Source organism: Melopsittacus undulatus, chromosome 18 (assembly GCF_012275295.1).
Source record: "Melopsittacus undulatus isolate bMelUnd1 chromosome 18, bMelUnd1.mat.Z, whole genome shotgun sequence".
In the NCBI taxonomy this organism is placed as follows: domain Eukaryota; kingdom Metazoa; phylum Chordata; class Aves; order Psittaciformes; family Psittaculidae; genus Melopsittacus; species Melopsittacus undulatus.
The window spans coordinates 454468-480396 of record NC_047544.1 but is presented as its reverse complement, the minus strand read 5'-3'; the positions used below and the strand labels follow the sequence as shown (position 1 = coordinate 480396).

The 25929-nt window shown below is 65.2% G+C and overlaps 4 protein-coding genes across 4 annotated transcripts; 2 read left to right on the top strand and 2 right to left on the bottom strand.

Moving 5' to 3' along the window:
- Positions 1 to 16: 16 nt before the first annotated feature.
- Positions 17 to 2682, top strand: TMEM127 (transmembrane protein 127). Its single transcript, XM_034070574.1, has 3 exons — positions 17 to 275; positions 1098 to 1262; positions 1760 to 2682. The coding sequence occupies exons 1-3, from the start codon at positions 32 to 34 to the stop codon at positions 2065 to 2067; spliced, it is 717 nt and encodes a 238-aa protein (XP_033926465.1). The 5' UTR covers positions 17 to 31; the 3' UTR covers positions 2068 to 2682.
- A 2955-nt stretch (positions 2683 to 5637) lies between these two features.
- Positions 5638 to 8873, bottom strand: LOC117437166 (collagen alpha-1(I) chain-like). Its single transcript, XM_034070591.1, has 6 exons — positions 8765 to 8873; positions 7396 to 7729; positions 6864 to 7012; positions 6601 to 6759; positions 6404 to 6528; positions 5638 to 5833 (listed from the first exon to the last, which is right to left on the bottom strand). Exons 1-6 carry the CDS (start codon positions 8871 to 8873, stop codon positions 5639 to 5641), a joined length of 1071 nt encoding a protein of 356 aa, XP_033926482.1. The 3' UTR covers position 5638.
- Positions 8874 to 13242: 4369 nt separating this feature from the next.
- LOC117437129 (S-adenosylmethionine synthase) lies at positions 13243 to 17134 on the top strand. Its single transcript, XM_034070444.1, has 9 exons — positions 13243 to 13387; positions 14493 to 14570; positions 14661 to 14783; positions 14878 to 14990; positions 15071 to 15214; positions 15290 to 15508; positions 15646 to 15828; positions 15916 to 16049; positions 16346 to 17134. Exons 1-9 carry the CDS (start codon positions 13297 to 13299, stop codon positions 16446 to 16448), a joined length of 1188 nt encoding a protein of 395 aa, XP_033926335.1. The 5' UTR covers positions 13243 to 13296; the 3' UTR covers positions 16449 to 17134.
- Positions 17135 to 17355: 221 nt separating this feature from the next.
- LOC115945681 (vitamin K-dependent gamma-carboxylase) lies at positions 17356 to 24564 on the bottom strand. The gene is given in 15 exon segments (XM_034070590.1): positions 17356 to 17623; positions 19195 to 19390; positions 19685 to 19832; positions 20208 to 20338; positions 20439 to 20608; positions 20762 to 20913; positions 21246 to 21377; positions 21820 to 21975; positions 21977 to 22071; positions 22221 to 22384; positions 22600 to 22706; positions 22789 to 22867; positions 23043 to 23208; positions 23667 to 23825; positions 24321 to 24564. Coding segments are annotated over 15 exon segments (2259 nt in total). The 3' UTR covers positions 17356 to 17463.
- Positions 24565 to 25929: the final 1365 nt, after the last annotated feature.

Below are 25929 nucleotides of genomic sequence, written 5' to 3'. Positions count from 1 at the left end.
CAGCGGCGGAAGGAGCCGGCTCCGGGGCTCCATGTACACCCCGGGCGGAGCGGGGGGGCCCGGCGGGCGGCGGCGCCGCGGGGGGGGGGCCGGGGCCGTCCCGAAGCAGGCGGAGCGGAGCCTGGTGTCCGCGCTGCCCGGGGCCCTGTCCATCACCGCGCTCTGCACCGCGCTGGCTGAGCCCGCCTGGCTCCGGATCCACGGCGGAGCCTGCGCACGGCAGGAGCTGGGGGTCAATGATGTGCTGGGGGCTGTGGAACCGGAGCTGCTGCGAGGTGAGGGGAGCGGGGACGGGGGGGCCGGGGGGGGGGCGGGGGGGGGGGGGGGACAGGGGGAGGGACGGGATTGAGGATCATCCGGGACCATCCATGGAGCAGCTGCTCCTGTGTCCTTGAGCACTGCCAGGGATGGGGCAGCCACAGCTGCTCTGGGCACCCTGTGCCAGCGCCTCAGCACCCTCACAGGGAACAGCTTCTGCCTTATCCCCAACCTGAACTCCCCTGTTTCAGTCTGAACCCATCACCCCTTGTCCCATCCCCACAGTCCCTGATGCAGAGCCCCTCTCCAGCATCCTTGTAGCCCCTTCAGACACTGGAGCTGCTCTGAGGTCTCCTCACAGCTTCTCCAGCCTCAACAGCCCCAATGTTCTCAGCCTGGCTCTATACAGGAGCTGCTCCAGCCCCTGAGCATCCTCGTGGCCTCCTGTGTACCTGCTCCACCAGCTCCATGTGCTCATGCTGGGACCCCAGCACTGCACACAGGGCTGCAGGGGGGTCTCCCCAGAGCAGAGGGGCAGGATCCCCTCCCTGAGCTGCTGCTCACGCTCTGGGGGTGCAGCCCAGCACACGGGGGGGTTCTGGGCTCCAGCGCTCACTGAAGCTGGGTCATGGGGAGCTGCTCCTCACCCAACACCCCCAAGTCCTTCTCCATCACTTCTCCACCCAACCTGTGTCTGTGCCTGGGACTGCCCTGACCCAGGGCCATGATCCCTCCTCTCCATCCTGTCCTGTTCCCTATGGATCCCATCCCTCCTGTCCCTGCCCCATGGTGGGATATGGGTTCAGTGCTGCTCATCACCCTCCTCTCTCCCATCCCAGATTACTGCATGAACCCACAGACTGTGCTCCTGCTCCGGGTCATTGCTGCCTTCTGCTTCCTGGGAATCATCTGCAGCCTCTCTGCTTTCCTGCTGGATGTGTTCGGACCCAAGCACCCGGCGCTGAAGATCACCCGGCGCTATGCGTTCGCTCACATCCTCACAGGTACATCCCTCTGGAATACCCTCTGTGGGGCTGGTTCCCATCCCGGACCTACAGAGGATGGGGAAACCCCCAGAGGGTGTTTTCCATCCCTCGGGTCCTTGCTGTGGTTCCCATCATGTAGGGCTGTCCCTGCACTGGGTTTGCTTTCCATGGTGATAATGGAGTTAAGTCTTGGTGGGGATGGTTAAGGATGAATATAAGGATCAATATGATCCTAATGGATCTTACTCCTCCAAGAGATGTCCTAGAACCTCTTTGGGAAGAAAGGCCATTAATTCCTGACTCCTGAGGCCAAAGGAGCTTTAATATCCCTTATTCCTGCTGGAATTCCCCCTGAGCAGCTCCGGGACCAGCCGAGCATCCCCCACCCCTCCCCATGGAGCACCGATTCATCCCTGCTGCTCCTATTCCCCCATTCCCACCCCGAACCCCCCTCCTCCTGCATCCCCCAATCCCAATGGATTCAGAGCATCCCATAACCCCCATGTCCCCCCCAGTCCTGCAGTGCGCCACCGTCATCGGCTTCTGCTACTGGGCCTCGGAGCTGATCCTGGCGCAGCAGCAGCAGCACAAGAAGTACCACGGCTCCCAGGTCTACGTCACCTTTGCCGTCAGCTTCTACCTGGTGGCAGGTGCCGGCGGCGCCTCCATCCTGGCCACGGCCGCCAACCTCCTGCGCCATTACCCCACCGAGGAGGAGGAGCAGGCGCTGGAGCTGCTCTCGGAGATGGAGGAGAATGAACCATACCCGGCTGAGTACGAGGTCATCAACCAGTTCCAGCCACCACCAGCCTACACCCCCTGATCCGGTGCTGCTCCCGGCCCCATCCGCATCCTCATCCCTCCCCTTCCATGGCTGTTCCCACCCGGAGGAAGGACCTCGTCCGTGTTCTCCTCCCATCTCTTCCATGAACTCCATAAGGTGACTTGGAGCCCTCTTGGCGGAAGGGACGTCGGGATCATCCCGGCACACCTCTTCCCATGGTTTTATCCCATTGGAGCTCTCCCATTGAGGGAATCCTGTCCCTGATCCATCCCATCACCGGGGTCTATGTACAGCGGTTCATAGGGATTCCTAACCCGGAACACGGGATGGAGCCCCCCCCCCCCCCCCCCCGCTCCCTGGTTTGCACTTTAGTTGAGGCTCCGGGTGGGATGGGGACGGATCTGGGACCGATGCATGGGACCTGTCACCCCCAGAAGCTCTGCCCCCCGGCAGCAGCTCCCCCCATTGAGCCGGCTGGGGGGGGTTAACCCAGATGTGGGCTCCCGGCTGGAAGAGCAGCCTCTGCCCATGGTTTTATGCAAGATCCCGACCCCAACACCAGCCAAACTCCTGCTTTTTGCCCCATTTCCATTGCTGTCGGTGTTCCCGTGTCCTGCTCTTCGCTGGTGATCCCGGTTCCCACCACTAACACCGGAGCCATCGCATCCCTGGAAGCACCGGAGGGAGCACGGAGCCGGCAGCGCCGGGCATGGAGGTCACTGCAGGGATGGAGCAGGATTTGGGGCTGTTTAAAGCAATTCAAGCAGCAAAAGGCCCCATAGGGACACATCAACCCAAGCACCTCAGCGCTGCCATCCTCGAGCCTGGATCCACGGAGGGCTTAGGGAAGGAGTTTCGGGACTGGAATGTGGCTCCTGTAGGTTCCATCCATCCCTCCCATGCTTTTATTCCCTGTTCTCTTGCTCTTTGGCCCAGCTCGTCCCTTGCCCCCATCCCTGCACCCACAGCAGCTATGCAAGAGCCTTGGCCGCGCTCTGGGGCTCCGGCTGTGGCATGAAACCGGCTCTGGGAAGTGCTGCCTGCACCTGGAGAGGCTCCAGGAGGGAACTCAGACCTCAACAGGAGGATTCCAGCCTGGAATGGTTTGGGGTTCCCAGCAGGGACTGAGCCGCAGGAGGGGCCTCGAGCGTCCCCATCCGGGTACAGGCACCTGGGGCTCCTGCACATCCCCCCCTGCATGGGGCATCCCTTCCTACCGGGAGCAAGGGGGGAACAGGGGATGGGCTCCCCCAGCCCCGCTTGGGGGGAATAAAGGGGGTGTAAGAGCTGCGTGGAGCCTGGCTTTAACCCTAACCCTATTGCCCCATGTGAAGCCCTGCCTGTACACAGCACCCCATTCACAACATGGGTTGGGTTGGAAGGGACCCTAAAGCTGCTCCAGCCCCAACCCCTCCCATGGCAGGGACCCCTTCCACTGGAGCAGCTGCTCCCAGCCCCGTGTCCATACTGGAGCACTGCTCTGGAAGGCAGCAGGGGCAGCCCATGCCCAGCCCCTGGTTCCCATCCTGGCTCTTCAGCACAGGGAGCAGGGCCTGGATGCTTGTGCTCCGCAGTGCATGGGGCACATTCGGGTGCTGCACCAATGGGGTTTGGGTGCTGAACCCCTTGTTGAGGGCAGCATTCCGGAGCAGGCAGCTCTAAGGGGTCCCCAGCAGCACTAACTGGGTTTGGGATTGGGACAGGGCTGGATGGCTCAGAGGAATAGCACAGAGGTAGGTTTGGGTGGATGCATGGCCATGGAGCTCCACTGCTGTGGAGGGTGCTGGGGTAGGTGATGCCCAACGGCAGCTTTCTGCCCCAGCTCCAGCACCCTCACATAAAGAACCCCCTTATCCCCAACCTGAACTCCCTGTTTCAGTCTGAACCCATCACCCCTTGTCCCATCCCTACAGTCCCTGATGCAGAGCCCCTCTCCAGCATCCTTGTAGCCCCTTCAGACACTGGAGCTGCTCTGAGGTCTCCTCACAGCTTCTCCAGCCCCAATGTTCTCAGCCTGGCTCCATACAGGAGCTGCTCCAGCCCCTGAGCATCCTCGTGGCCTCCTGTGTACCTGCTCCACCAGCTCCATGTCCTCATGCTGGGACCCCAGCACCGCACACAGGGCTGCAGGGGGGGGGGTCCCCTCCCTTGACCTGCATTGCTCCCCATAACCCCCCTGCCCACACCCAGTGGTTCCCCAGGGCTCCATTGCCCACTGTAAACCCCATAGCCTCACAACCCCCCATCTGCATCCCTTGCTCCCCATAAGCATCCATGGGATGAGTTTTCACCGTTCATGGTGTTCCTGGGGCTGATCCCACTGGATTCTGGCCTTAGGGGGCTCAAGTCCCAGCCCCATCCCCCTCCCAGGATCCCGTTTCACTTCCCACCTTCAGGAACCCCATTGGAGGATGTCCCTATGGCAGCATTAATGGGGTGTCCCCTCCTCCAACCCCCCTTTAACCCCCTTAGGAACTGACCCCCCTATTCTATATAAATGTGAATTCCCACCTAAAGCCCTTGGATCATGGGAAGGGGCTGGGGGGGCAGGGGCTGTTTGGGGGGTGACACTGGGGGGTCCCTGCAGGCCGGGGGGGGCAGTGGCTGTGCCCCCCCCAGAGGAGCTGTTGCTCTATGGGTGACACCGGCAATGCCCACACCCCCATCACCCCCCATGTCTGTGCCCCCCCCCCCGGGGTCATTGGGGTCAGGGGGGGCCGCGGTGCTCACCAACCTTTATTGCAGCAGCACAAGGGGGGGCTGTGACCCCTGACCCCCCTCGGGGGGGCTCCCCCTGAGGTTCCCACGTTGCTCCCAACCCCCCCCCCCCCTTCCCGTCCCACCCCCCCCCGTTCCCCCCTCCCCCCCCCCGCATGCGGGCGGGGGTTGGGCGCGCTCCCGGCTCCGGCTCCGCCTCCCAGCGCGAGTCCAGCGCGTGCACGTAGGTCCGGTACTGCGACGGGGTCAGCGCGGGGTCAGATGGGGACAACGGGGTCACCATGGGGTCAATGGTGCCACCATGGCCACAATAGGATCACCATAGGGACAATGGTGCCACTCGGGTCTGGGGGACCCCCCCGGGATGGGAACCCCCGAACCTGCCCCTGCAGACCCCAGCAGAGCCCAAAATCACCCCCACGGGAGGCTGAGACCCCGAAGCTGCCTCACAATGACCCAAATCCGGACCCCCCCAACCCCCCCCATCTGCCCCATGAACCCTCCCCAAACCCCCCTGATCTGCCCCATGGACACCCCCAAACCCCCCCCAGTCTGCACCATGGACCCCCCAATCTGCACCATGCCCCCCCCAACCCCCCCATATTCCCCATGGCCCCCCCAAACCCACCCCATCTGCCCCATGGACACCCCCAAACCCACCCCATCTGCCCCATGGACAACCCCAACCCCCCCGATCTACCCCATGGACCCCCCAAGCCCCCACCCCAATCTGCCCCTTGGACACCCCCAAACCCCCCCCCCCATCTGCCCCATGGACCCCCCCACTCTTTTTGCCGTCGGCCTCGCCCAGCACCTTCCTGGCCACGCCCCCCCTCCGGCCACGCCCCTGATGTGACCCCGCCCCCCCGGTCCGTGCCCCCCCCCCCGGGGGTCAGATCCGGTGCAGGTAGAAGGCGGTGGCGCCGTCGGGGGGGGCCAGGCCCAGCTCGTGCCCCCCCCCGGTGCTGAGGAAGGCCCCGGGGCTCGCGGCCGCCTCGAACGTGTGCGTGGAGCCCCCGAAGCTCTTATAGAAGGTGCAGGGGGCGGCGCTCTCCTCTCGCGAGATCAGCTCCAGCAGCCCCACATCCTGCGGGGGGGGCAGCGCTGGGGCACCGGGGGGGGGGCAACACCTGGAGCTGCCCCCTGGAGCTGAGCACAGCGGGGACCACCTCGGGGGGAGATCCTATGGGTGCTGCATCTATGGGTGCTCTACCTATGGGTGCCCTCATGTTGGGGTGCTCCCCCTATGGGTGCTGCACCTATGGGTGCCCAACCTCGGGGTGCTCCATCTATGGGTGCTCCCCCTATGGGTGCCCAACCCTGAGGTGCTCCACCTATGGGTGCCCTCATCTTGGGGTGCTCCCCCTATGGGTGTCTCAACCTATGGGTGCTCTCATGTTGGGGTGCTTCACCTATGGGTGCCCAAACTTGGGGTGCTCCACCTATGGGTGCCCCAACCTATGGGTGCTCCACCTATGGGTGCCCAAACTTGGGGTGCTCCACCTACGTGTGCCATCACCTCAGGATGCTCCACCTATGGGTGCTCATCGTGGGGTTCCCCACCCATGTGTGTCTCAACCTTGGGGTTCCCCCTCTCGTGCTGACCCAGGGGTGCCCTCCCCTCGGTGCTCCCCCCCCATGGGTGCCCCCCCCTTACCAGCAGCTGCAGCCGGGGCTCGGGGCCGGGGCTGCAGGCCAGGGCCCGGCTGCCCCCCCGGATGCCCACGAGGAGGGGGCAGCGCCGGCGCTGCAGGTGCGGGTTGGGCACCGCACTGAGGGGCTCTGCGGGACACGGAGGGGCCGGTTGGGGGGGGGGGCAGCGGCCGCGGGGCCCCCCCCGCCCCCGGCACTCACCTTCCTGCTGGGCGCTGGCTCCCTGCAGGGGGAGGGGCACGAGGCGCCCCCCCCGCAGGCACAGCCCCCGCTGCTCCGGGTCCCGCAGCACGAACCGGTACGGGCGGCCCCGGGGCTGCGGCGGCGCCAGCGACGGCCCCGTCAGCTCCGGGGAGGACTCTGGGGGGGGCACAGGGGGGGTGAGACCCGGGGGGGGTCGGACATCGGGGCAGGGGGCACCGGGACGGGCGGGGGGGGGCCGAGCCCCCGGGCACAGCCGGTACCTGACCCCAGCCACTCGTCGAACAAAGCCTCCATGTCGGGGTCGGTGACGGCCTCCGGTGCATCCCCGGGGCCCGAGCCCCGCTCCGCAGAGACCCCCCCCGGCTGCTGCAGGGGCCGCTCATGGGGTCCCCGGGGCCCCTCGGCCCCACTGTGGCCCGGGGGGGACAGGGACACGTTGGGGTGAGGGCGGGCGGGGGCTGGGGCCACAGCCGGGGGGGGAGGAGACCAGCGCGGACCCAGCCCCATCCCGATCCAACCCCATCCTATCCCCATTCCGTCCCCACCCCATCCTCATCCCATCCACATCCCATCCCCCTCCCATTCCCATCCCATCCCCATTCCATCCCCCTCTTGTCCCCATCCCATCCCCATCTGCATCCCATCCCCATCCCGACCCCATCCCATTCCCGTCCCCATCCCGTCCCCATCCCATCCCCATCCCATCCCATCCCGTCCCCATCCCCATTCCTATTCCATCCCCATCCCATCCCCATCTCATCCCCATCCCGTCCCCCTCCCATCCCCGCACACCGGCCGCTGCTCTCAGTCGGCTCCAGAGTGAACTCGCTGCAGCCGCTGCCGGCAGGACCCGGCTCGTTCCCGATCGGCTGGTACCGGATGATCGGAGCCTGTCCCGGGATGCGGCTCTGGCTCTTATAGAGCAGGGAGCAGAGCCCGGCCCTGGCCTCGGGCGGTCCCGGGCTGGGCTGGGCCGGGGATGGGGAAACCTCCCCCGGTGCCCGAGTCCCTCCGTGTCCCGGTGTCCCCTCCACGGCCCCATCCCCATGTCCTGGTGCTGCTGCTCTGCCTTCGGGTCCCGCATTCCTGTGTCCTCCATATCCCTGTGTGCCGCACGCCCGTGGCCCTGGGATGTCCGCACGTTCCTGTGCCCCATGTCCGTGTGTTCCCTACATCCCATAGACCTGCCCGCACACATCCCCTGTCCCTGTCCCCATGTCCCTGTCCCTGTCCCCATGTCCCTGCCCCTGCCCCTGTCCCCTGTCCCTGTCCCCATGTCCCTGTCCCCTGTCCCTGTCCCCATGTCCCTGTCCCTGCAGTGTCCTCACCTCTCCCCCTGTCCCCACATTCCCCCGTCCCTCCGCTGCCCCCATCCCCCCCCGACCCCGTTCCCGTCTCCCGGGGCCGGTCGGGACCCACCGGGGCTGTTCCAGGCTCCCCCCTCCGGTGCCGCAGGAGCTGAAGCGGCCGAGGCCTCCCCGGTGCGGGAGCGCGGTGGGACCGGGGGCGGCACCGGTGGGGGGGAGGGACCGCGGGAGCTGCGGCTGCCCCGGCCCCTGCTGCCCCCCCCCGGTGTCCCCGTCCCTTTCGTGCCCCCATTTCCTTGCTGTGCCCATTGATGTCCCCATCGCTTTGGTGTCCTCACCCCCAGGGTGTCCCCATTGTGTCCTCATCCCTTTGGTGGCCCCGTGGTGTCCCTTGCCCATGTCCCCATCCCCATTGGTGTCCTCATCCCTAAGGATGCCCCCATCCCATTGGTGCCCCCATCGATATCCCCATCCCCAACAATGTCCCCACAGTGTCCCCATGGTGTTACCATCTCTCTGTGTCCCCATCCCCATTGGTGTCCCCATCCCCGTGGTGTCTCCATGCCCATCGGTGTCCCCATCTCTTTGGTGTTCCCATTGATGTCTCCATTCCCATAGTGTCTCCATGCTCATTGGTGTTCCCAGTGATATCCCCATCCCCACTGGTGTCTCCATTTCAGTGGTGTCCCCATTGATGTTCCCATCCCATTGGCGTCCTCACCCCCATGGATGCCCCCATCCCATTGGTGCCCCTATGGTGTCCCTATTAATACCCCCATCCCAATGATGTCCCCACGGATGCCCCCATCCCATTCGTGCCCCCATGGTGTCCCCATCAATATCCCTATTCCCACTGATGTCCCCATCCCCATGGATGCCCCCATCGACATCCCCATTCCCAATGATGTCACCATTGGTGTCCCCATGCCCAGTGATGTCCCCGTGTTCCCGCAGTGTCCCCATGGTGTTACCATCTCTCTGTGTCCCCATCCCATTGGTGTCCTCATCGTGTCCCCATTGACATCCCCATCCCCACTGATGCCCCCATCCCGTTGGTGTCCCTACCCCATTGGTGCCCCCATGGTGCCCCCATTGGTGTCCCCATCCCCATTGGTGTCCCACCCCCATGGATGCCCCCATCCCATTGGTGTCCCCATTGGTGCCCCCATCCCCCGGTGCCCCGGTGCTGCCCCCGCTGCCGGTTCCTGCCCTGCAGGCTCAGGCTGTGCTGGGCCCGGGTGAGGCACCGGGACCGGTTCTGGATGCCCATGCCGAGGGTCAGCCGCGGTTGGGCACCCAAAACACCTCCTCTGGGGTCCCCCCCCCGCTGCCGGGGTACCCGCTCACCCATGGACGGGCACGTGGGGGTCTCGGCTGCCGTCGGGGCTGGAGCAGGCGGGGCTCGAACTGGGGACCTCAGGGCTGGAAGAGCAGCGCCCTCCTCACTGCGCCACCGCAGCCGGGTGTGGGCATGGGGCGGGGCTGCAGGGGGGGGGCTGTGGGGGGGTCCCTGTGGTGCGTGCCCAGTGTGGTTGTGGGGTGCTTGGATCCTGCCTGGGGTGGGGGGTCCTTGGGGTGCTGCGGATCAGGGCAGGGGCCTTGGGGTGCATGGGTGCTGTTGAGTCCCTGAGGTGCCCACTGGCTGGGCTGGGGGTCCATAGGGTGCCTTTGAGCTAGGGCAGGGGAGCCTGGCATGCATGGGGTGCCCCAGAGCCTGGGGTGGGCTCCCTGGGGTGCAGGGGGTGCCTGGCAATGAGGGTCCCTGGTGCAGGGGGCACCCAGCAGCCTGGGGGGGGGGAGGTCCGTGTGGAGCAGGGGGTGCCTTGGATCCGGGTCCAGGGCTCTGGGGGGCCAGACCTAGAAGGGGGTGTTGAGGGGGGGATCTCCCTTTCCCCATCCCATAACCTCCCCTTGTCTCTTCCCATTCCCGGCAGCACCAGGAGCAGGAGCAGCAGCCAATGACCCGGAATTGGGGGGCCGGAGCCCCCCGGATGCACCCGTGGTTCCATGGGGAGCCCATTCCCGATCCAATGTGTGTCCAGAGGCGGGATAAGGGAGTGTTTACCCGCCCCTTATGCAAATTAGATATATGCAAATGAGGTAGGAGGGGCGATACGTGTCCCAGGGCTCCCCCGGGGTCCTGCCCTTGCTGGCCCGGCCCCGGTGTCTGTCTCGGTGTCAGGGTGCAGGGTGTCCGTCTGTCCTGGGTGCTGGGAGACACGGGTGTCTGTGCCGGGTACTGGGGTGCAGCGTGCAGCCATCTGCCCTGGCTGTCAGGGACACGGGTGGCTGTCCTGGACCATGGGTGCCCATCTGTCCTGGGTGTCAGGGCCACGGGTGTCAGGAACATGGGTGCCCATCTGTTCCAGGTGTCAGGGTGCAGGGTTCCTGTGCCAGGTGTCAGGGTGCAGGGTTCCTGTTCCAGGTGTCAGGGTGCAGGATTCCTGTGCCAGGTGTCAGGGTGCAGGGTTCCTGTGCTGGGTGTCAGGGTGCAGGGTTCCTGTTGGGTGTCATGGTGCAGGGTTCCTGTTCCAGGTGTCAGGTGCAGGGTTCCTGTGCAGGTGTCAGGGTGCAGGGTTCCTGTTGGGTGTCAGGGTGCAGGGTTCCTGTTGGGTGTCAGGGTGCAGGGTTCCTGTGCAGGTGTCAGGGTGCAGGGTTCCTGTTCCAGGTGTCAGGGTGCAGGGTTCCTGTTCCAGGTGTCAGGGTGCAGGGTTCCTGTGCAGGTGTCAGGGTGCAGGGTTCCTGTGCCGGGTGTCAGGGTGCAGGGTTCCTGTCCCAGGTGTCAGGGTGCAGGGTTCCTGTGCAGGTGTCAGGGTGCAGGGTTCCTGTGCAGGTGTCAGGTGCAGGGTTCCTGTGCCGGGTGTCAGGGTGCAGGGTTCCTGTTCCAGGTGTCAGGGTGCAGGGTTCCTGTTCCAGGTGTCAGGGTGCAGGGTTCCTGTGCAGGTGTCAGGGTTCCCGTTCCAGGTGTCAGGGTGCAGGGTTCCTGTTCCAGGTGTCAGGGTGCAGGGTTCCTGTGCCGGGTGTCAGGGTGCAGGGTTCCTGTTCCAGGTGTCAGGGTGCAGGGTTCCTGTGCAGGTGTCAGGGTGCAGGGTTCCTGTGTTGGGTGTCAGGGTGCAGGGTTCCTGTTCCAGGTGTCAGGGTGCAGGGTTCCTGTGCAGGTGTCAGGGTGCAGGGTTCCTGTGCAGGTGTCAGGGTGCAGGGTTCCTGTGCCGGGTGTCAGGGTGCAGGGTTCCTGTTCCAGGTGTCAGGGTGCAGGGTTCCTGTGCCGGGTGTCAGGGTGCAGGGTTCCTGTTCCAGGTGTCAGGGTGCAGGGTTCCTGTTCCAGGTGTCAGGGTGCAGGGTTCCTGTTCCAGGTGTCAGGGTGCAGGGTTCCTGTGCAGGTGTCAGGGTTCCTGTTCCAGGTGTCAGGGTGCAGGGTTCCTGTTCCAGGTGTCAGGGTGCAGGGTTCCTGTGCAGGTGTCAGGGTGCAGGGTTCCTGTTCCAGGTGTCAGGGTGCAGGGTTCCTGTGCAGGTGTCAGGGTGCAGGGTTCCTGTTCCAGGTGTCAGGGTGCAGGGTTCCTGTGATGGGTGTCAGGGTGCAGGGTTCCTGTGCCAGGTGTCAGGGTGCAGGGTTCCTGTGCAGGTGTCAGGGTGCAGGGTTCCTGTTCCAGGTGTCAGGGTGCAGGGTTCCTGTGCAGGTGTCAGGGTGCAGGGTTCCTGTGCAGGTGTCAGGGTGCAGGGTTCCTGTTCCAGGTGTCAGGGTGCAGGGTTCCTGTTCCAGGTGTCAGGGTGCAGGGTTCCTGTGCAGGTGTCAGGGTGCAGGGTTCCTGTGCCGGGTGTCAGGGTGCAGGGTTCCTGTGCAGGTGTCAGGGTGCAGGGTTCCTGTGCTGGGTGTCAGGGTGCAGGGTTCCTGTGCTGGGTGTCAGGGTGCAGGGTTCCTGTTCCAGGTTCCAGGCTCTGTCCTGGCTGCACCGCAGGTAGAGGCCGGTGCCGGCTCTGGGCCGGCTCCAGCACTGGCAACCTCGGCTCCCGGTTGCATCAGGCACCGAGAGGCCACAATGGCCCCAGGTCCTGGCCACGGCCCCACCTTAGTCCTGAGCATCCATAGGGATGAGGATCCGGATTCAGGACCCGTTGATCCCGGTGCTCCCTGGCTGTGACTGGAGGTTCTATGGCAGCATTCCCAGGGGCACAGCCCTGATCCCAGTGAAGGTCCCAGTTTATGGCCAAAGGCTTCAGCTGGTGCCAAGCAGCTGAACCTGAGCTGCAGCACATGGAGGCCCTGGTGCCGTCATTCCAAGTGTCAGGAATTGGATCCATGGGTGATCCCAGAGGCTGTTGCCTTCCCGGCTGCTCGGCCTGAGCTCCTGCAGCTCCATGATGGATGTCATTGGAGCTGCTTGGGGCCGGGATAATGGTTGTGGAAGGAGAACCCGGATGGGAGAACTGGGCTGTTCTGGGGAACAAAGCATGGAATAGATGGGATGTTGGTGCCAGCACCTCCTTGTCCTGAGCGTGGATGAACACACAGGGATGTTGGGCTGGAAAACGCTATTCCCACCCCAATGTGAGGCAAGACACTGGATTCCAGTGCCCATTCTCTGCCTCACCCACACACACAGCACCCGGGGGTTGGTCTCAATGCTTCTGCCATTATAAAACGGGTCCCTTGGGCTCCAAGCTTTGCTTTTGCCATTGTGATTTGGGTGACTTTTACCTTGGTTATCCCATGGGGGGCCTGGAGGCCGGTTCTGGAGCACACCCGGGGAGGTGGCAGAGTCCGTGCCCCATGGGTTGGGGCTGGCACAGCCATTGAGGGGGTGCAGACAGTGCCGGCCCACGGGGGCTCCCGGGGCTGCTGCCCCCGCTGTGTGCTCGGCTCCGGTGCCCATCCCGGCCCCGGGCCCGCACAATGGCGGAGCCGCTCGCCCCGCAAGATGGCGGCGGCGCTGAGGGACCGGCCCCGCCGCCCGCGGCCGGCTCAGCGCGCATGCGCGCCCGGCACCCGCGCCTGGAGCCGGCGGGCAGCGCGGGAGGGCTCATGCGGCCGCGCCGCTGCAGGGGGCGACCGGAGGGCACCGCCGGTTACCGGAGCCCGGCCGTGCCCCGCGGGGAACCGGCTCGGCCCAGCCGCGCTCCTGATCCTCCACCCGGCGGCCGGTGGTGGACGGGGGTGCGGGGAAGGCGCAGCAATACCGGCAGCGGTGAGAGTCACTGCCCGCTCCCCCCCCGCTCCCCCGCAGTGGTTTGCGCCGCGGCGCCTTCCGCCGTCGCCATTGGCGGTGAGGGGAGAAGGGGCGGGGCTAGGAGGGTACAAATAGAGGCGCTGCGGCGGGCGGCGCGCTCAGTCTGCCGCGGCCGGAGGAGCTGCTGCCGGTCCCGCATCGCCGCCGCCCCCCCCAGCGCCATGAACGGACAGCTCAACGGCTTCCACGACGTGCTCATCGACGAGGGCACCTTCCTCTTCACCTCCGAGTCCGTGGGCGAGGGGCACCCAGGTGCGGGCCGCGGAGCGCAGGGCGCAGGCGCGGGGCGGGCGGGGAGAAGGGGGGGGGGGTGGTGGTGGTGGGAATGGCCGCGCGCGTGCTCGCCGCGGGGGGGGGGGGTCTCCCGGCGGCGGAGTTAAAGGGGGGGGGGGGGAGCGGTGACGCCACCGGGCGCGCGCGCAGTGGCGCGGCGGCGCGCGCCGCATTGCGGCCCCCGCCGCGCACGTGCTCCCCGCGGGGGGTGTTGGGGGGGGGGGGTGGGGTTAAGTGGGGACAACGGTCAGGTAACATGTCGCGATATCACGTGGGGTATTGTGGGGTGGTGGGTTTGGGAGGGGGCAACGCTCAGTGGATATGACGTGTGGTGTTGCGGGGGGGGTGGGTTTAAGTGGGGACAACGGTCAGGTGACGTGTCGCGATATGACGTGGGGTGTTGGGGGGGTGGGTTTGAGTGGGGGTAACGTTCAGGTGAAATGTCGCGATATGACGTGGGGTGTTGTGGGGGGTATGGGGGGGGTGTTACCGGGTGACGCAGCGGCGGGGGGGGGGTTGGGGCTGCCGTGACTCAGCCGTGACTGAGCAGATCCGGGTTGTGCCCCGCGGGGTCACCGGTTACCGCAGCGGGGGTGAGGGGAGGTGAGGACCCCCCCGGGGGCTGTTCCATCCCTCCCCCCCCTCCGTGGGTCACAGCTCCGGTCCCCGGGGCCGGTCCGGGGCTGCCTCCTCCGCTGCCCAGAGGTCGTGGCCAAGGACACCGGGAATCGCTTGTTCCCGGCCCGGCCCCGGGTGCAGGATGGGGCTCAGCCTCTCCCGGGCACGGGGTATCCGGTGGGAGGCGGCGGGCGCAGCAGCAGCCCCGGCAGCTGGCAGAGCCGGGAGCCCCTGGCAGTGCCAGGCCCCTCCAGCACTGCTGCCTGTGGCTGAGGCCCAGCTCTGACCCGGCTGGAACTGGAGCTTAACTGGTAAATGCCTGGAATTCCAGGCTAAGGAGCCGGCCTGGGGACAGGGCGAGGGCTGTGTGAGCTGCCGGAGCCCTCGGGATTAACGGGAGGCTCATGCTCCGCTCCCCGGCGGAAGGAAGGGCCGGGCCCGTCACAGCCTCACCCTCTGTCCCCAGATAAGATCTGCGACCAGATCAGTGACGCTGTCCTGGACGCTCACCTCAAGCAGGACCCCGATGCCAAGGTGGCCTGTGGTGAGTGCGGCTGTGCCAGGGAGCATGGGGTGGGTGACACTGGTGCTCAGGGGGTGACACTGGCACTGACATCACCCTCCTGCCCTCCAGAAACGGTGGCGAAGACAGGGATGATCCTGCTGGCCGGGGAGATCACGTCCCGCGCGGCGGTGGATTACCAGAAGGTGGTTCGGGACACCATCAAACACATCGGTTACGATGACTCCTCCAAAGGTGGGTGCCATGGAGGGGATGGATGGCACACGCTGGTGCTGGGGGGGGGGGTTCTCGGCATATGGGGCTCACCGCAGCCTCGGCTCTGTCCCAGGCTTCGACTACAAGACGTGCAATGTGCTGGTGGCTCTGGAGCAGCAGTCGCCTGACATCGCTCAGGGTGTGCATCTGGACCGCAGCGAGGAGGACATCGGTGCTGGGGACCAGGTCAGGCCTCATGCCGCTGGGGCCGCTGCGGTAAGGCCACAGGAGCTGTGGGTTCACCCCCATTCCCTCCCCTCACACAGGGGCTGATGTTCGGCTATGCCACGGATGAGACGGAGGAGTGCATGCCCCTCACCATCGTCCTGGCGCACAAGCTCAACGCCAAGCTGGCCGAGCTGCGCCGCAACGGCACCCTGCCCTGGCTGCGCCCCGACTCCAAGACGCAGGTGAGGCTCCGGCCCCATAACCTGCTCCCCGTGTCCCCACACCTCCCTGACAGCCCCACGTCCCCGTGTTGGCAGGTGACAGTGCAGTACATGCAGGACCGCGGCGCCGTCATCCCCATCCGCGTGCACACCATCGTCATCTCGGTGCAGCACGACGAGGACGTGTCCCTGGATGAGATGAGGGATGCGCTCAAGGAGAAGGTCATCAAAGCTGTGGTGCCAGCCAAGTACCTGGATGATGACACCATCTACCACCTGCAGCCCAGCGGCCGCTTCGTCATCGGGGGTCCCCAGGTAATGCCATGCGTGATGGTACCACAATGGTGATGGTGACGGTTTCGGCACCACGATGGTGATGGTGACGGCACCATGATGGTGACGGTGACGGTGACGGTGTTGGCACAGTGATGGTGATGGTGTTGTCCCCACAGGGTGACGCCGGCCTCACCGGCCGCAAGATCATCGTGGACACGTACGGGGGGTGGGGGGCTCACGGCGGCGGTGCCTTCTCGGGCAAGGACTACACCAAAGTGGACCGCTCGGCTGCCTACGCCGCGCGCTGGGTGGCCAAGTCCCTGGTGAAGGCCGGGCTGTGCCGCAGGGTGCTGGTGCAGGTGGGTGCTGGTGTCTGCCCCTCCCCACACTGCTCTGTGGGGTGGGGGGCTTTGAGCTTAATCTGTGCCCCCCATTGCCCCCCCCAGGTGTCGTACGCCATTGGGGTGTCCCACCCCTTGTCCATCTCCATCTTCCACTATGGCACCTCCCAGAAGAGCGAGCGGGAGCTGCTGGACATCGTCAAGAAGAACTTTGACCTTCGCCCCGGGGTGATCGTCAGGTAACGGGGGGGGGGCACAGGGGACACGGAGCAGGGCTTGGGGACACATGGGGCACAGGGGACACGGAGCAGGGCTTGGGGCACACACATGGGGCACAGGGGACACGGGAGTGGGGCTTGGGGACACACACATGGGGCACAGGGGACACGGAGCAGGGTTTGGGGCACACACACATGGGGGGGCACAGGGGACACGGAGCAGGGTTTGGGGCACACACACATGGGGGGGCACAGGGGACACGGAGCAGGGCTTCGGACACCCTCAAGGGGGGGGCTGAGCACTGGTGTGATTGCAGGGACCTGGACCTGAAGAAGCCCCTGTACCAGCGGACCGCAGCCTATGGCCACTTCGGTAGGGACAGTTTCCCTTGGGAAGTGCCCAAAAAACTCAAGTACTGAGGCAGATCCTGGCCCTTGTCAGGCTCTTCCCCCCACCCCGGCGGGCGTAGGCTACAGAGAAGCCCCTGGGCTCTGGGGGGTAAGAGCTGGGCCCCCCCCGGCCCCCCCATGTCCCTCCCTATTCCCTCTTGCCATGGGTTCCATGGGGACCACGTGTGGCCTCTGCCCCCCCAACCCCTCCGGCTGCTCTTGGAACCTGGTGGTGGCACATCCGAGTTCAGAGATGGCAAAACCCCCCCCGAGGGGGGGGTCACACCGTGTCCTGCCCCCCCCCACGGTGCAGATGGAGCTGCGGGGGGGGGGGGGGTCCCTGCTGGTGCTGGACTTGTCCTAACCCTGATTTTAACTGCTTATCCCTCAGACACACATGGGGGACACAAACACACACCTGGTGCTGGGGGGGGGACACGGTGTTAAAACCAACCCCCCCCCCCCCGGTGTGAGGAGGAAAACCCTTCGCTGGTTGTTTTAAGTTGTATTTTTAGCCAACAACCGAAGTGACTCCACAACTGCACAACCCTCCCGGGGGGGGCTCGGATGGATCCGGGGGGGGGGGGGGCACTGAAAGCTTTGGGGGGGGGATGTTGATACTTGAACGTGTTTTTCTAGCGGTGTATTTATTGTGTGCTGAGGGGGGTGTGAGTACAGAGAAGCCCCCTTCACACGGCAGCTCTTGACCCCCCCCCAACATCCCCCCCCCCCTCCTCCATCCCCCCCCCCCCATTCCCACCCCAGAGGGGTGACAGCCCCGGGGCAGGGCGCTTTGGCCGGTGTGGTACAGAGAAGCCGGCTTGTTTACTGCCCGTCCCGGGCCCCCCAAGTGCCTTGGCAAAGGGGGGGGGGAAGGGGGGGGAGGGGTGAAGGAGGGGGGGGGGTGACCCCCCTGTTGGTTTTTATTTTATTTCCCTTCTTTTCCCGAGATTTTTATTCCATTTTGTTCGGATTCCACCAAAATGCTCCCAAATGGCAAATAAAGAACTGGGTTCAACGCAGCCTGTGCTGGGGGGGGGGGGGGTCAGAGCTCGGGGTCCCCCCTCACTGTGTCCGTGTGACCCCCATCACCCTCCTCCTCCTCAGCTGGGCGCCAGTCAGCGAAGGCCAGTTCCTGAGCCAGGCGCTGGGGGGGCGGCCGCCCCACAGCCAGGTTCCGGAGGGAGATGTAGGTCATCAGCAGGCTGGGGGGGCAGTAATGAGGGGTCAGGAGTGAGGTTTGGGGTGTATGGGATATGGGGGGGTCAGTAATGAGGGGTCAGGAGTGAGGTTTGGGGTGTATCGGGTGAGGGGGGTCAGTAATGAGAGCTTACAGCAGGTTGGGGGGCAGTACCAGGGATGGGGTCACTGCTGAGGTTGGGGGTGACAGGAGGGGCTGGAGTCACAGGTGAGGGGTTGGGGGGGCTGTAAGAAGGGGTTTGGGGTCCATAATGAGGGTTTGGGGGGTCCCATCCCATCAGTGAGGGGTTGAGGGTCAGTGCTGAGGCTGGGGAGGGATGGCAGTGATGGGGAGGGCATAAAGAGGCTTTAAGGTCAGTGTAGGGGTGGCAGTAATGAGGGTTGTGGGTCAGTGCCAAGGTTTGGGGTGTTGATGGGGGGGTCAGTAACAAAGGGGGGTGGTGAGGATGGATTTGGGGGGCACAGTGATGAGCATGGCCCATGAGGAGGGTTTTGGGGTCAGTGATGGGGTTGGGGGGGGCATAACAAGAGGGTCCCAGTAATGAGGGTTTGGAGGTCAGCAGAAAGAGGCTTTGGGGGGGTCCATGAGGGGTTAGGGGTCAATAATGGGGGAGGTAAAGATGAGGTTTGGGGGGTCAGTGCCAAGGTGTGGGGTGTCTGTGATGGGGGGTCAGTAACGGGGTGGTGAGGAGGGATTTGGGGGGCACATAATGAAGGATTTGGGGGAATTCCAGTAATGAGGGGCCATAATGAGAGACTGGGGGGGCTGGCAAGGGGTTGGGGTCTGTAATGAGAGTTGGGGGGCAGTGATGGGCTGGGGTCAAGATGAGGGTTTAGGGGGTCTGTAATAAGAGTTTTGGGGATCACTAATGTGAGTTTGGGGGTGCAGTGACAGGATAAAGGGGGTCCCATCAATGAGGGTTTGAGGATCAGTGCTGAGGTTGGGGAGGGACGTCAGTGATGGGGGGGGCATAGGGAGGGGTTTGAGGGTCAGTGCTGAGAGTTTGGGGGTGGTGTAAGGAGATCACCCCAGTAATGGGGGTTTGGAGTGGTCCATTAGGGATTGGGGTCAATAATGGGGGGGGGTACATAAGGCTTGGGGGGGTCTGCAGTGAGTTCAGGAGGGCATCAGTGATGGGGTTGGGGGGCGCCCATCCTGAGGGGCCATAACGAGAGATGTGGGGTGTTCCCATCAGGTGTGTTTGGGGATGTCCCCATCAGGGTGTGTTTGGGGATTCCCATCAGGTGTGTTTGGTGTTCCCATCAGGTGTGTTTGGGGTGTTCCCATCAGGTGTGTTTGGGGTGTTCCCATCAGGTGTGTTTGGGGTGTTCCCATCAGGTGTGTTCGGGTGTCCCCATCAGGTGTGTTTGGGGTGTTCCCATCAGTGTGTTTGGGGTGTTCCCATCAGTGTGTTTGGGGTGTTCCCATCAGGTGTGTTTGGGGTGTTCCCATCAGTGTGTTTGGGGTTCCCATCAGGTGTGTTCGGGGTTCCCATCAGGTGTGTTTGGGGTGTTCCCATCAGGTGTGTTGGGGGGTTCCCATCAGGTGTGTTTGGGGTCTGTGTTCCCCTCTCACCTCCTCCGGAACAGGAACAGTTTCCGGTGCAGGAAGCGCCGCAGCCGCTGCCCCATCCCTGCCCTGCGCTCCCGTTCCCGGTCCCGTTGCCTCTGCTCCCGGCGCAGCAGCAGAGCCACCAGCGGGTCCGGAGCTGCCCCCGGCGGCAGAGGCTCCCCCAGCAGCGGCCGCAGCTCTGGGGGCAGCGGCTCTGGTGCTGGGGGGGATGGGATTGGTGACAGTGCCGGGGATGCACCCCCCGGTACCCACATCCCGGTACCCACATCCCAGTACCCACATCCCAGTACCCACATCCCGGTACCCACATCCCAGTACCCACATCCCAGTACCCACATCCCGGTACCCACATCCCGGTACCCCCATCCCGGCACCCCCATCCCGGTACCTCCATCCTGGCACCCCCATCCCGGTACCACCCCCCCGGGGTACCCCCATCCTGGTACCACCATCCTGGTACCCCCACCCCCGGTACCCCCATGCCGGTGCTCACCGGTGCCGTTGCGCGCCCGGTCCCGCAGCTCCTGCAGCCGGGTCAGGTTGAGCTCCAGCGCCTGTGCTGTGGTGTTCACGTACAGGTAGAAGTAGCAGGAGGGCTCAGGGGACACCGTGTGCACCTTGTGGTACTGCCCTGCTGGCAGCTGTGGGGCAGTGGGGGTCAGCCCCATGGACACCCCCTGCACGGCCCTGCTGCCCCATTGCACCCCCACTGCATCCCCCTGTGCTCACCTGCATCCCCTGTGCTCACCTGTATCCCTTGTGCTCACCTGCATCCCTTGTGCTCACCTGCATCCCTTGTGCTCACCTGCATCCCCTGCACTCACCTGCATCCCCCTGTGCTCACCTGCATCCCTTGTGCTCACCTGCATCCCCCTGTGCTCACCTGCATCCCCTGTGCTCACCTGCATCCCCTGTGCTCACCTGTATCCCTTGTGCTCACCTGCATCCCCTGTGCTCACCTGCATCCCCCTGTGCTCACCTGCATCCCCTGCACTCACCTGTATCCCTGCACTCACCTGTATCCCGTCTCCCTCCCTCAGTGTGTAGTTTTGGTTCTGCTCCACCAGCTCCACCAGGACCTCTCCCCTCAGCACCTTCAGGCTGGTGTTGCCCAGGTCCTCACTCACAAAGTTCTCCAGGTGCAGCCCTATGGGGGTACAGGACACAACCAGGGTTGGGGTCCCTCCATCACCGGGGTCCAACCCCCCCCATCCCCGGGGTCCAACCCCCCCCATCACCCCCCATACCAGGGAAGTCAGCAATGAAGACCACATCCGTGTTCCCGTCCAGGCTGCTCTCGAGCTCCTGCAGCCGCTGGCGCCATGGGGACAGCTCCAGCAGCAGCGGCAGCACCCACGGGGTGCGGTGCCAAGGGGACCATGGTGCCCGCACCACATCCACGCGGGGGTCCACGAGCCTGCAGCAACCCCGGAGCTCAGCACCCCCAAACGGCACCTATGGGGGTGACCCCCCCCATCCCATCCCCAAATGGCACCTATGGGGGTGCTGCCCCCTCCATCCCACCCCCAGCGGCACCTATGGGGGTGCCCCCCCCCATCCCACCCCAAACCTCTGCTGGAAGCGGTCGTTGATGGAGACCCAGATGTCGAAGTAGATTTGGGGCTGGGAGATGTTGTACCGCGGCAGGAGCTGGCTCAGGCACACTGCATACTGCTTGAGCATGTCTGCATGGTCCTTCCAGCGCCGGCTCTGCGTGAACACCTATGGGGGGGTCAGGGGCTGCGGAGCCCCCACTGCACACCCTGCACCCCCCGCTGACCCCTGCACCCCCTGCACCCCCCCCTGCACCCCCTGCACCCCCCCCTGCACCACCCGCACGCCCTGCACCCCCTGCACCCCTGCACTCCCTGCACCCCCCGCACCCCCCGCACCCCCCGCACCCCTGCACCCCCCGCACCCCCCGCACCCCCCCCCTGCACCCCCCCGCACCCCCTGCACCACCCGCACCCCTGCACCCCCCGCACCCCCCGCACCCCTGTACCCCCTGCACCCCTGCACCCCTGCACCCCCTGCACCCCCTGTGCTCTGCTCACCCCTGGTTTCAGGTACCCCACGTCCCCAGTCAGCCCATCCTGGTATGTGATCTTCACGTGCTGGTGGAACCGGGAGTGAACCATCATGTCCCACGAGTAGCCATAGAGGCCGTTGGTCCAGTTGTTGTAGCCCTGGGGGGGAGCAGGGATGGGAGATCCCCATTAAGGACCCCCATGACCTCCAAACTGACCCCCCCACATCCAAACCCCATCCTTGTAGCCAAGGAAAATGCCCCCACCTTCAAAAGTACCCCCAGGGCATAAGAAATACCCCCCAAACTGCCCCCCTGGTGTCCAACCCCCCTCAGGATCCCCCAAGTGCCCCTCACTTCCAACCCAAGCTCTTCCCGTGTGTCCCCTGATGTCCCCAAATACCCCCATGTCCCCATATAACCCCTCCTATAGTCCCCAAAGCACCCCCAAAACACCCCCCCCAAAACCCCCCCAAACCCCCCCCAAAACACCCCCCCAACCCCCCCCCAAAACACCCCCCCCAAAAACACCCCCCCCAAACCAACCCCCCCCCAAGCCCCCCCCCAGACCCCCCCCCCCCAAAACACCCCCCATGCCCCACCTGTGTGATGAAGTGTGAGTAGGGCAGGAAGAGCTGCTCCAGCACATAGAGCACAGTGAAAGCCGCAGCCAGATGCTGGCGCAGCCGCAGCCCCCCCCGTGCCCCATAGTGGCAGTCGGGGCTGGGCCGGGGGGGGCGGGTGCTGGGCAGCCCCCCCCCGCAGCCAGCGCGGACACTGAGCCAGCAGGCGCCGCGGCCAGGCCGGGTGACAGAACAGCCCATTGCTGACCAGCATCGTGTATGGGAACATGCCTGGGGGGGCAGGGATCAGACACCCCCTGCACCGGCACCGGACTGGGACTGGTGCTGGAGGGTGCCCTGCACAGGATGGGAGTCTGGGGGGGGTTTAGGGGTGTTTGGGGGTGTTTTGAGGGTGTTTCGGGTGCAGCCGCTGCTCTCACCGATGCTGAAGAGCTGTGAGTTCATGCAGTGGAAGTAGGTGACGAAGATGAGGGCGATGGGACGAGTGGCATCGAGCAGCAGCAGGAACCCGGCCGAGAGGTCCAGCAGGAGCCCCCCCCCATGCACCACCAGCAGACTGGTGCTCTGCTCCGACAGCACCAGCCTGGCAACAGCACCAGCATCAGCATCAGCACCAGCATCAGCCCATCAGCCTCCTCATCCTCACCCCATCACCCTCCTCATCCTCCCCCCATCACCCCCATCACCAACTTCATCCTCATCCCATCACCCCCCATCACCCTCCTCCTCCTCACCCCATCACCCCCATCACCCTCCTCATCCTCACCCCATCACCCCCATCACCCTCCTCCTCCTCACCTGAAGGGTGCGAAGAGCCAGTGCCGTGCGAGGGAGCCCATGGAGTACCCGCTCACCCAGTCCATGTCCAGCTTCTTCAGCCCCGCAATGAAGTACACCAGGAAGATCTGGGGCAGGGGCACAGTGTGGGGACAGGGACTGGGGGGTACATTGGGGACCATGGGGGTACAATGGGACCCCAGCTCTCACCTGGGCCCGCAGCAGGGTGTAGTTCCACAGTGGGACGTGTGCGTTCCTCTTGTGGGGCCGAAAGAGCCCATCCACAGACCTATGGGGACACCCAAAGAAAGGGGGTGACCAGGTCACCGTCACTGCCATGGGACCACACTGGTGACAGGGGATGCTCCCATCACCCTATGGGGACACCGGACCCTGCGCCACAAGCAGAGCATCCCAGTCACCCAGCGGCTCTCTGTGCCACCCATGGGTGCCCCCACACGCACCCATAGCGATCAGCGCCCATGAAGGTGAGCTGGAAGGCCAACAGCCCGTACAGGTAGGAGTGGTTGTTCCAGGAGGTCTTGTCCAGCAGCAGCACATACCAGTATGGGCACAGGAAGGCCACACAGCTCAGGCGGTACCAGCAGCCCAGCATCATGCCCAGTGCCCCTGCACCAGCGCATGGTGACACCAGAGCATTGCCTGTTTGCCTCTCCCCATGTCCCACCATGTGCCCTGTCCTGGTGTCACCCCCAGCACCCATAGAGCCATAGACTTTAACATCATCCAGTTCCAACCCCTGCCATGGGCAGGGACACCTCACACTAAACCAGGGCACCCAAGGCTTCATCCAACCTGGTCTTGAACACTGCCAGGGATGGAGCATTCACAGCTTCTCTGGGCAACCCATTCCAGTGCCTCAGCACCTGAACAGTGAGGAACTCCTTCCTTAGATCCAATGTAAACCTCTGTCCCATTGCCCTGTGCAGCTGCAGCTCCATTCCCATCCCTGTCCCCACCGTGTCCCCATCTCCCCTGTGCCCCCCATATCCCGTTCCCGTTCCCCCCCATGTCCCATTCCCCTGTGCCCCCCCATGTCCTGTTCCCCCCATGCCCCCCCCCGGTACCGAGCAGCATGACGCTGTACAGCAGGTACATGCCGTCCAGCGGCAGCGGCCGCAGCATGGGCAGCAGTGGGAAGCGGCAGATCTCCAGCCCGTCCAGGAAGCGCCTGTCCAGCAGCGCCATGCCCCGTTCCTGGGGCACGTCCAGCACCATCAGCAGCCCTGGGGGGGGACAGTGACCGACGGTGGGTCAGAGACAGACGGGGGGGGCAGAGACCGACGGGGGGGACAGTGATAGACGGGGAGGGCAGTAACGGGGGGGTCAGTAACGGGGGGGTCAGTAACGGGGGGGGGGCAGTAACGGGGGGGGGCAGTAACGGGGGGGGTCAGTAACGGGGGGGTCAGTAACGGGGGGGTCAGTAACGGGGGGGGGCAGTAACGGGGGGGGGTCAGTAACGGGGGGGTCAGTAACGGGGGGGTCAGTAACGGGGGGGTCAGTAACGGGGGGGGGCAGTAACGGGGGGGGTCAGTAACGGGGGGGTCAGTAACGGGGGGGTCAGTAACGGGGGGGGTCAGTAACGGGGGGGGGCAGTAACGGGGGGGGCAGTAACGGGGGGGTCGGTAACGGGGGGGGGGCAGTAACGGGGGGGGCAGTAACAGGGGGGTCAGTAACGGGGGGTCAGTAACGGGAGCTCCCCCCCCTCCCCCGGCGCTCACCGAACGCCGCTCGGAAGGCCCCGAGGGCCGCGGGGTCGCTCGGCCGGTGCAGGAGCCGCACGAACCGGGACCACCGGGTCAGGTCCTGCAGCTCGAACCCGAGCAGCTTCCGGGTCAGGCTGGGCTCGGGTCCCGGCTCCGGCTCCGGTTCCGGTGCCCCAGGCCCCGCCCCCTGCTCCGGCCGCCGCCGCCGGGCCGGGGCTCGGGGCAGCTCCCGCTCCTCGCCCGCTGCCGCCGCCGCCATGGCCGTGACTCCGCCCCCAGCGTGACGTCAGCTGACGTCACGGGAGCGGAAACCAATCGCGGGCGTCCAACAGGGACACGCCCTGACACACCCACCCCGGGCCCCGCCCCCCGCCGGGGGCCGCTCCCGGAAGGCCCGAGAGGGGCGGGGCTAATAACGGGGGAGCCCAGGGTGGGTGTGGGTGACACCAGGGTGACAATGGTGTTCCTATGGTGGCAATGGTGTCCTCATGGTGGCAATGGTGTCCCCGGGGTGGCCATGGTGTCCCCATGGTGGCAATGGTGTCCCCATAGTGACAATGGTGTCCCCATGGTGGCAATGGTGTCCCCATGGTGACAATGGTGTTCCCATGGTGTCCGGTTGTCCCCATGGTGCTGCTGTTCCCGCAGTCTCAGCATTCCAGGACCGTGGCACAGGAGTCACCACCGGCTCCGGTGGCACAACATGAAACTGCTCCTTGGGCTCAGCCTCGTGGGTGCCATTGTCACCATCGTCACCATCCTCATGGCCACCGGTGCCATCCCCACCTGCAGACACCCTCCAGGCACCAGTACACAGTGACCAGCGTGTGTATGTGTGTGTGTATGTGTGTGTGTGTGTGTGTATGGGGACACAGGTGCCATGGGGGAGGACAGGGATGGGGACACGGGGGGAGGCCCCGGGGGGGGCGGTGCCGAGGGCCGGGCCCATCCCGGTGCGTGGCACTGGGGGCAAAGGGCGCAGTTCGGCAGTGTCACCGTTACCGGTGTCACGGGGGGGTCACGTGCTCACCCGCTCCTTGTCCCGGGGGGGCGGCCCCAGCCCCTCCCGCACCGGTGATCCGGGACTGGCACCGGCCCCGGCCCCGGCACCGGACCGTGGTGAGCGCTGTGGCACCGGAGCTGCTTCCCGGTGGGGGGGAACCCCCGTGCTCCCCATTCCGGTGCCCCCCCCCGCCGTGTCCCGTGGGTCACGTGTCCATGTGATGGTCCCTGGTGCATATCCCCATGTCCCCTTTCCCACGTCCCCGTGTCCCCCATGTCCTGTGATGTCCCCACAGTCCCCGTGTCTCCTTGATCCCTTTGTGTCTATGGTCCCTGTGTCCCCACGTTCTTTATCCCCTCCTGGCACCCGCTGCCCCATCTGCCCTTCTCTGGGGTCCTGGTGATGTCCCCATGTCTGCAGTCCCTGTTCCCTTGTCCTGATGGCCCCATAGTCCCTGTTCCCCCGTGTGCCCCTTTCCTGCAGTCCCAATGTGCCCATAGTCCTCATGTTCCCGTAGTCCCAATGTCCCCATGGTCCCATCTCTCCTCTGTCCTCATAGTCCCCATAGTCACAGATGTCCCCATGTTCCACTTGTCCATGGTTCCTGTATCTCCAAAGCCC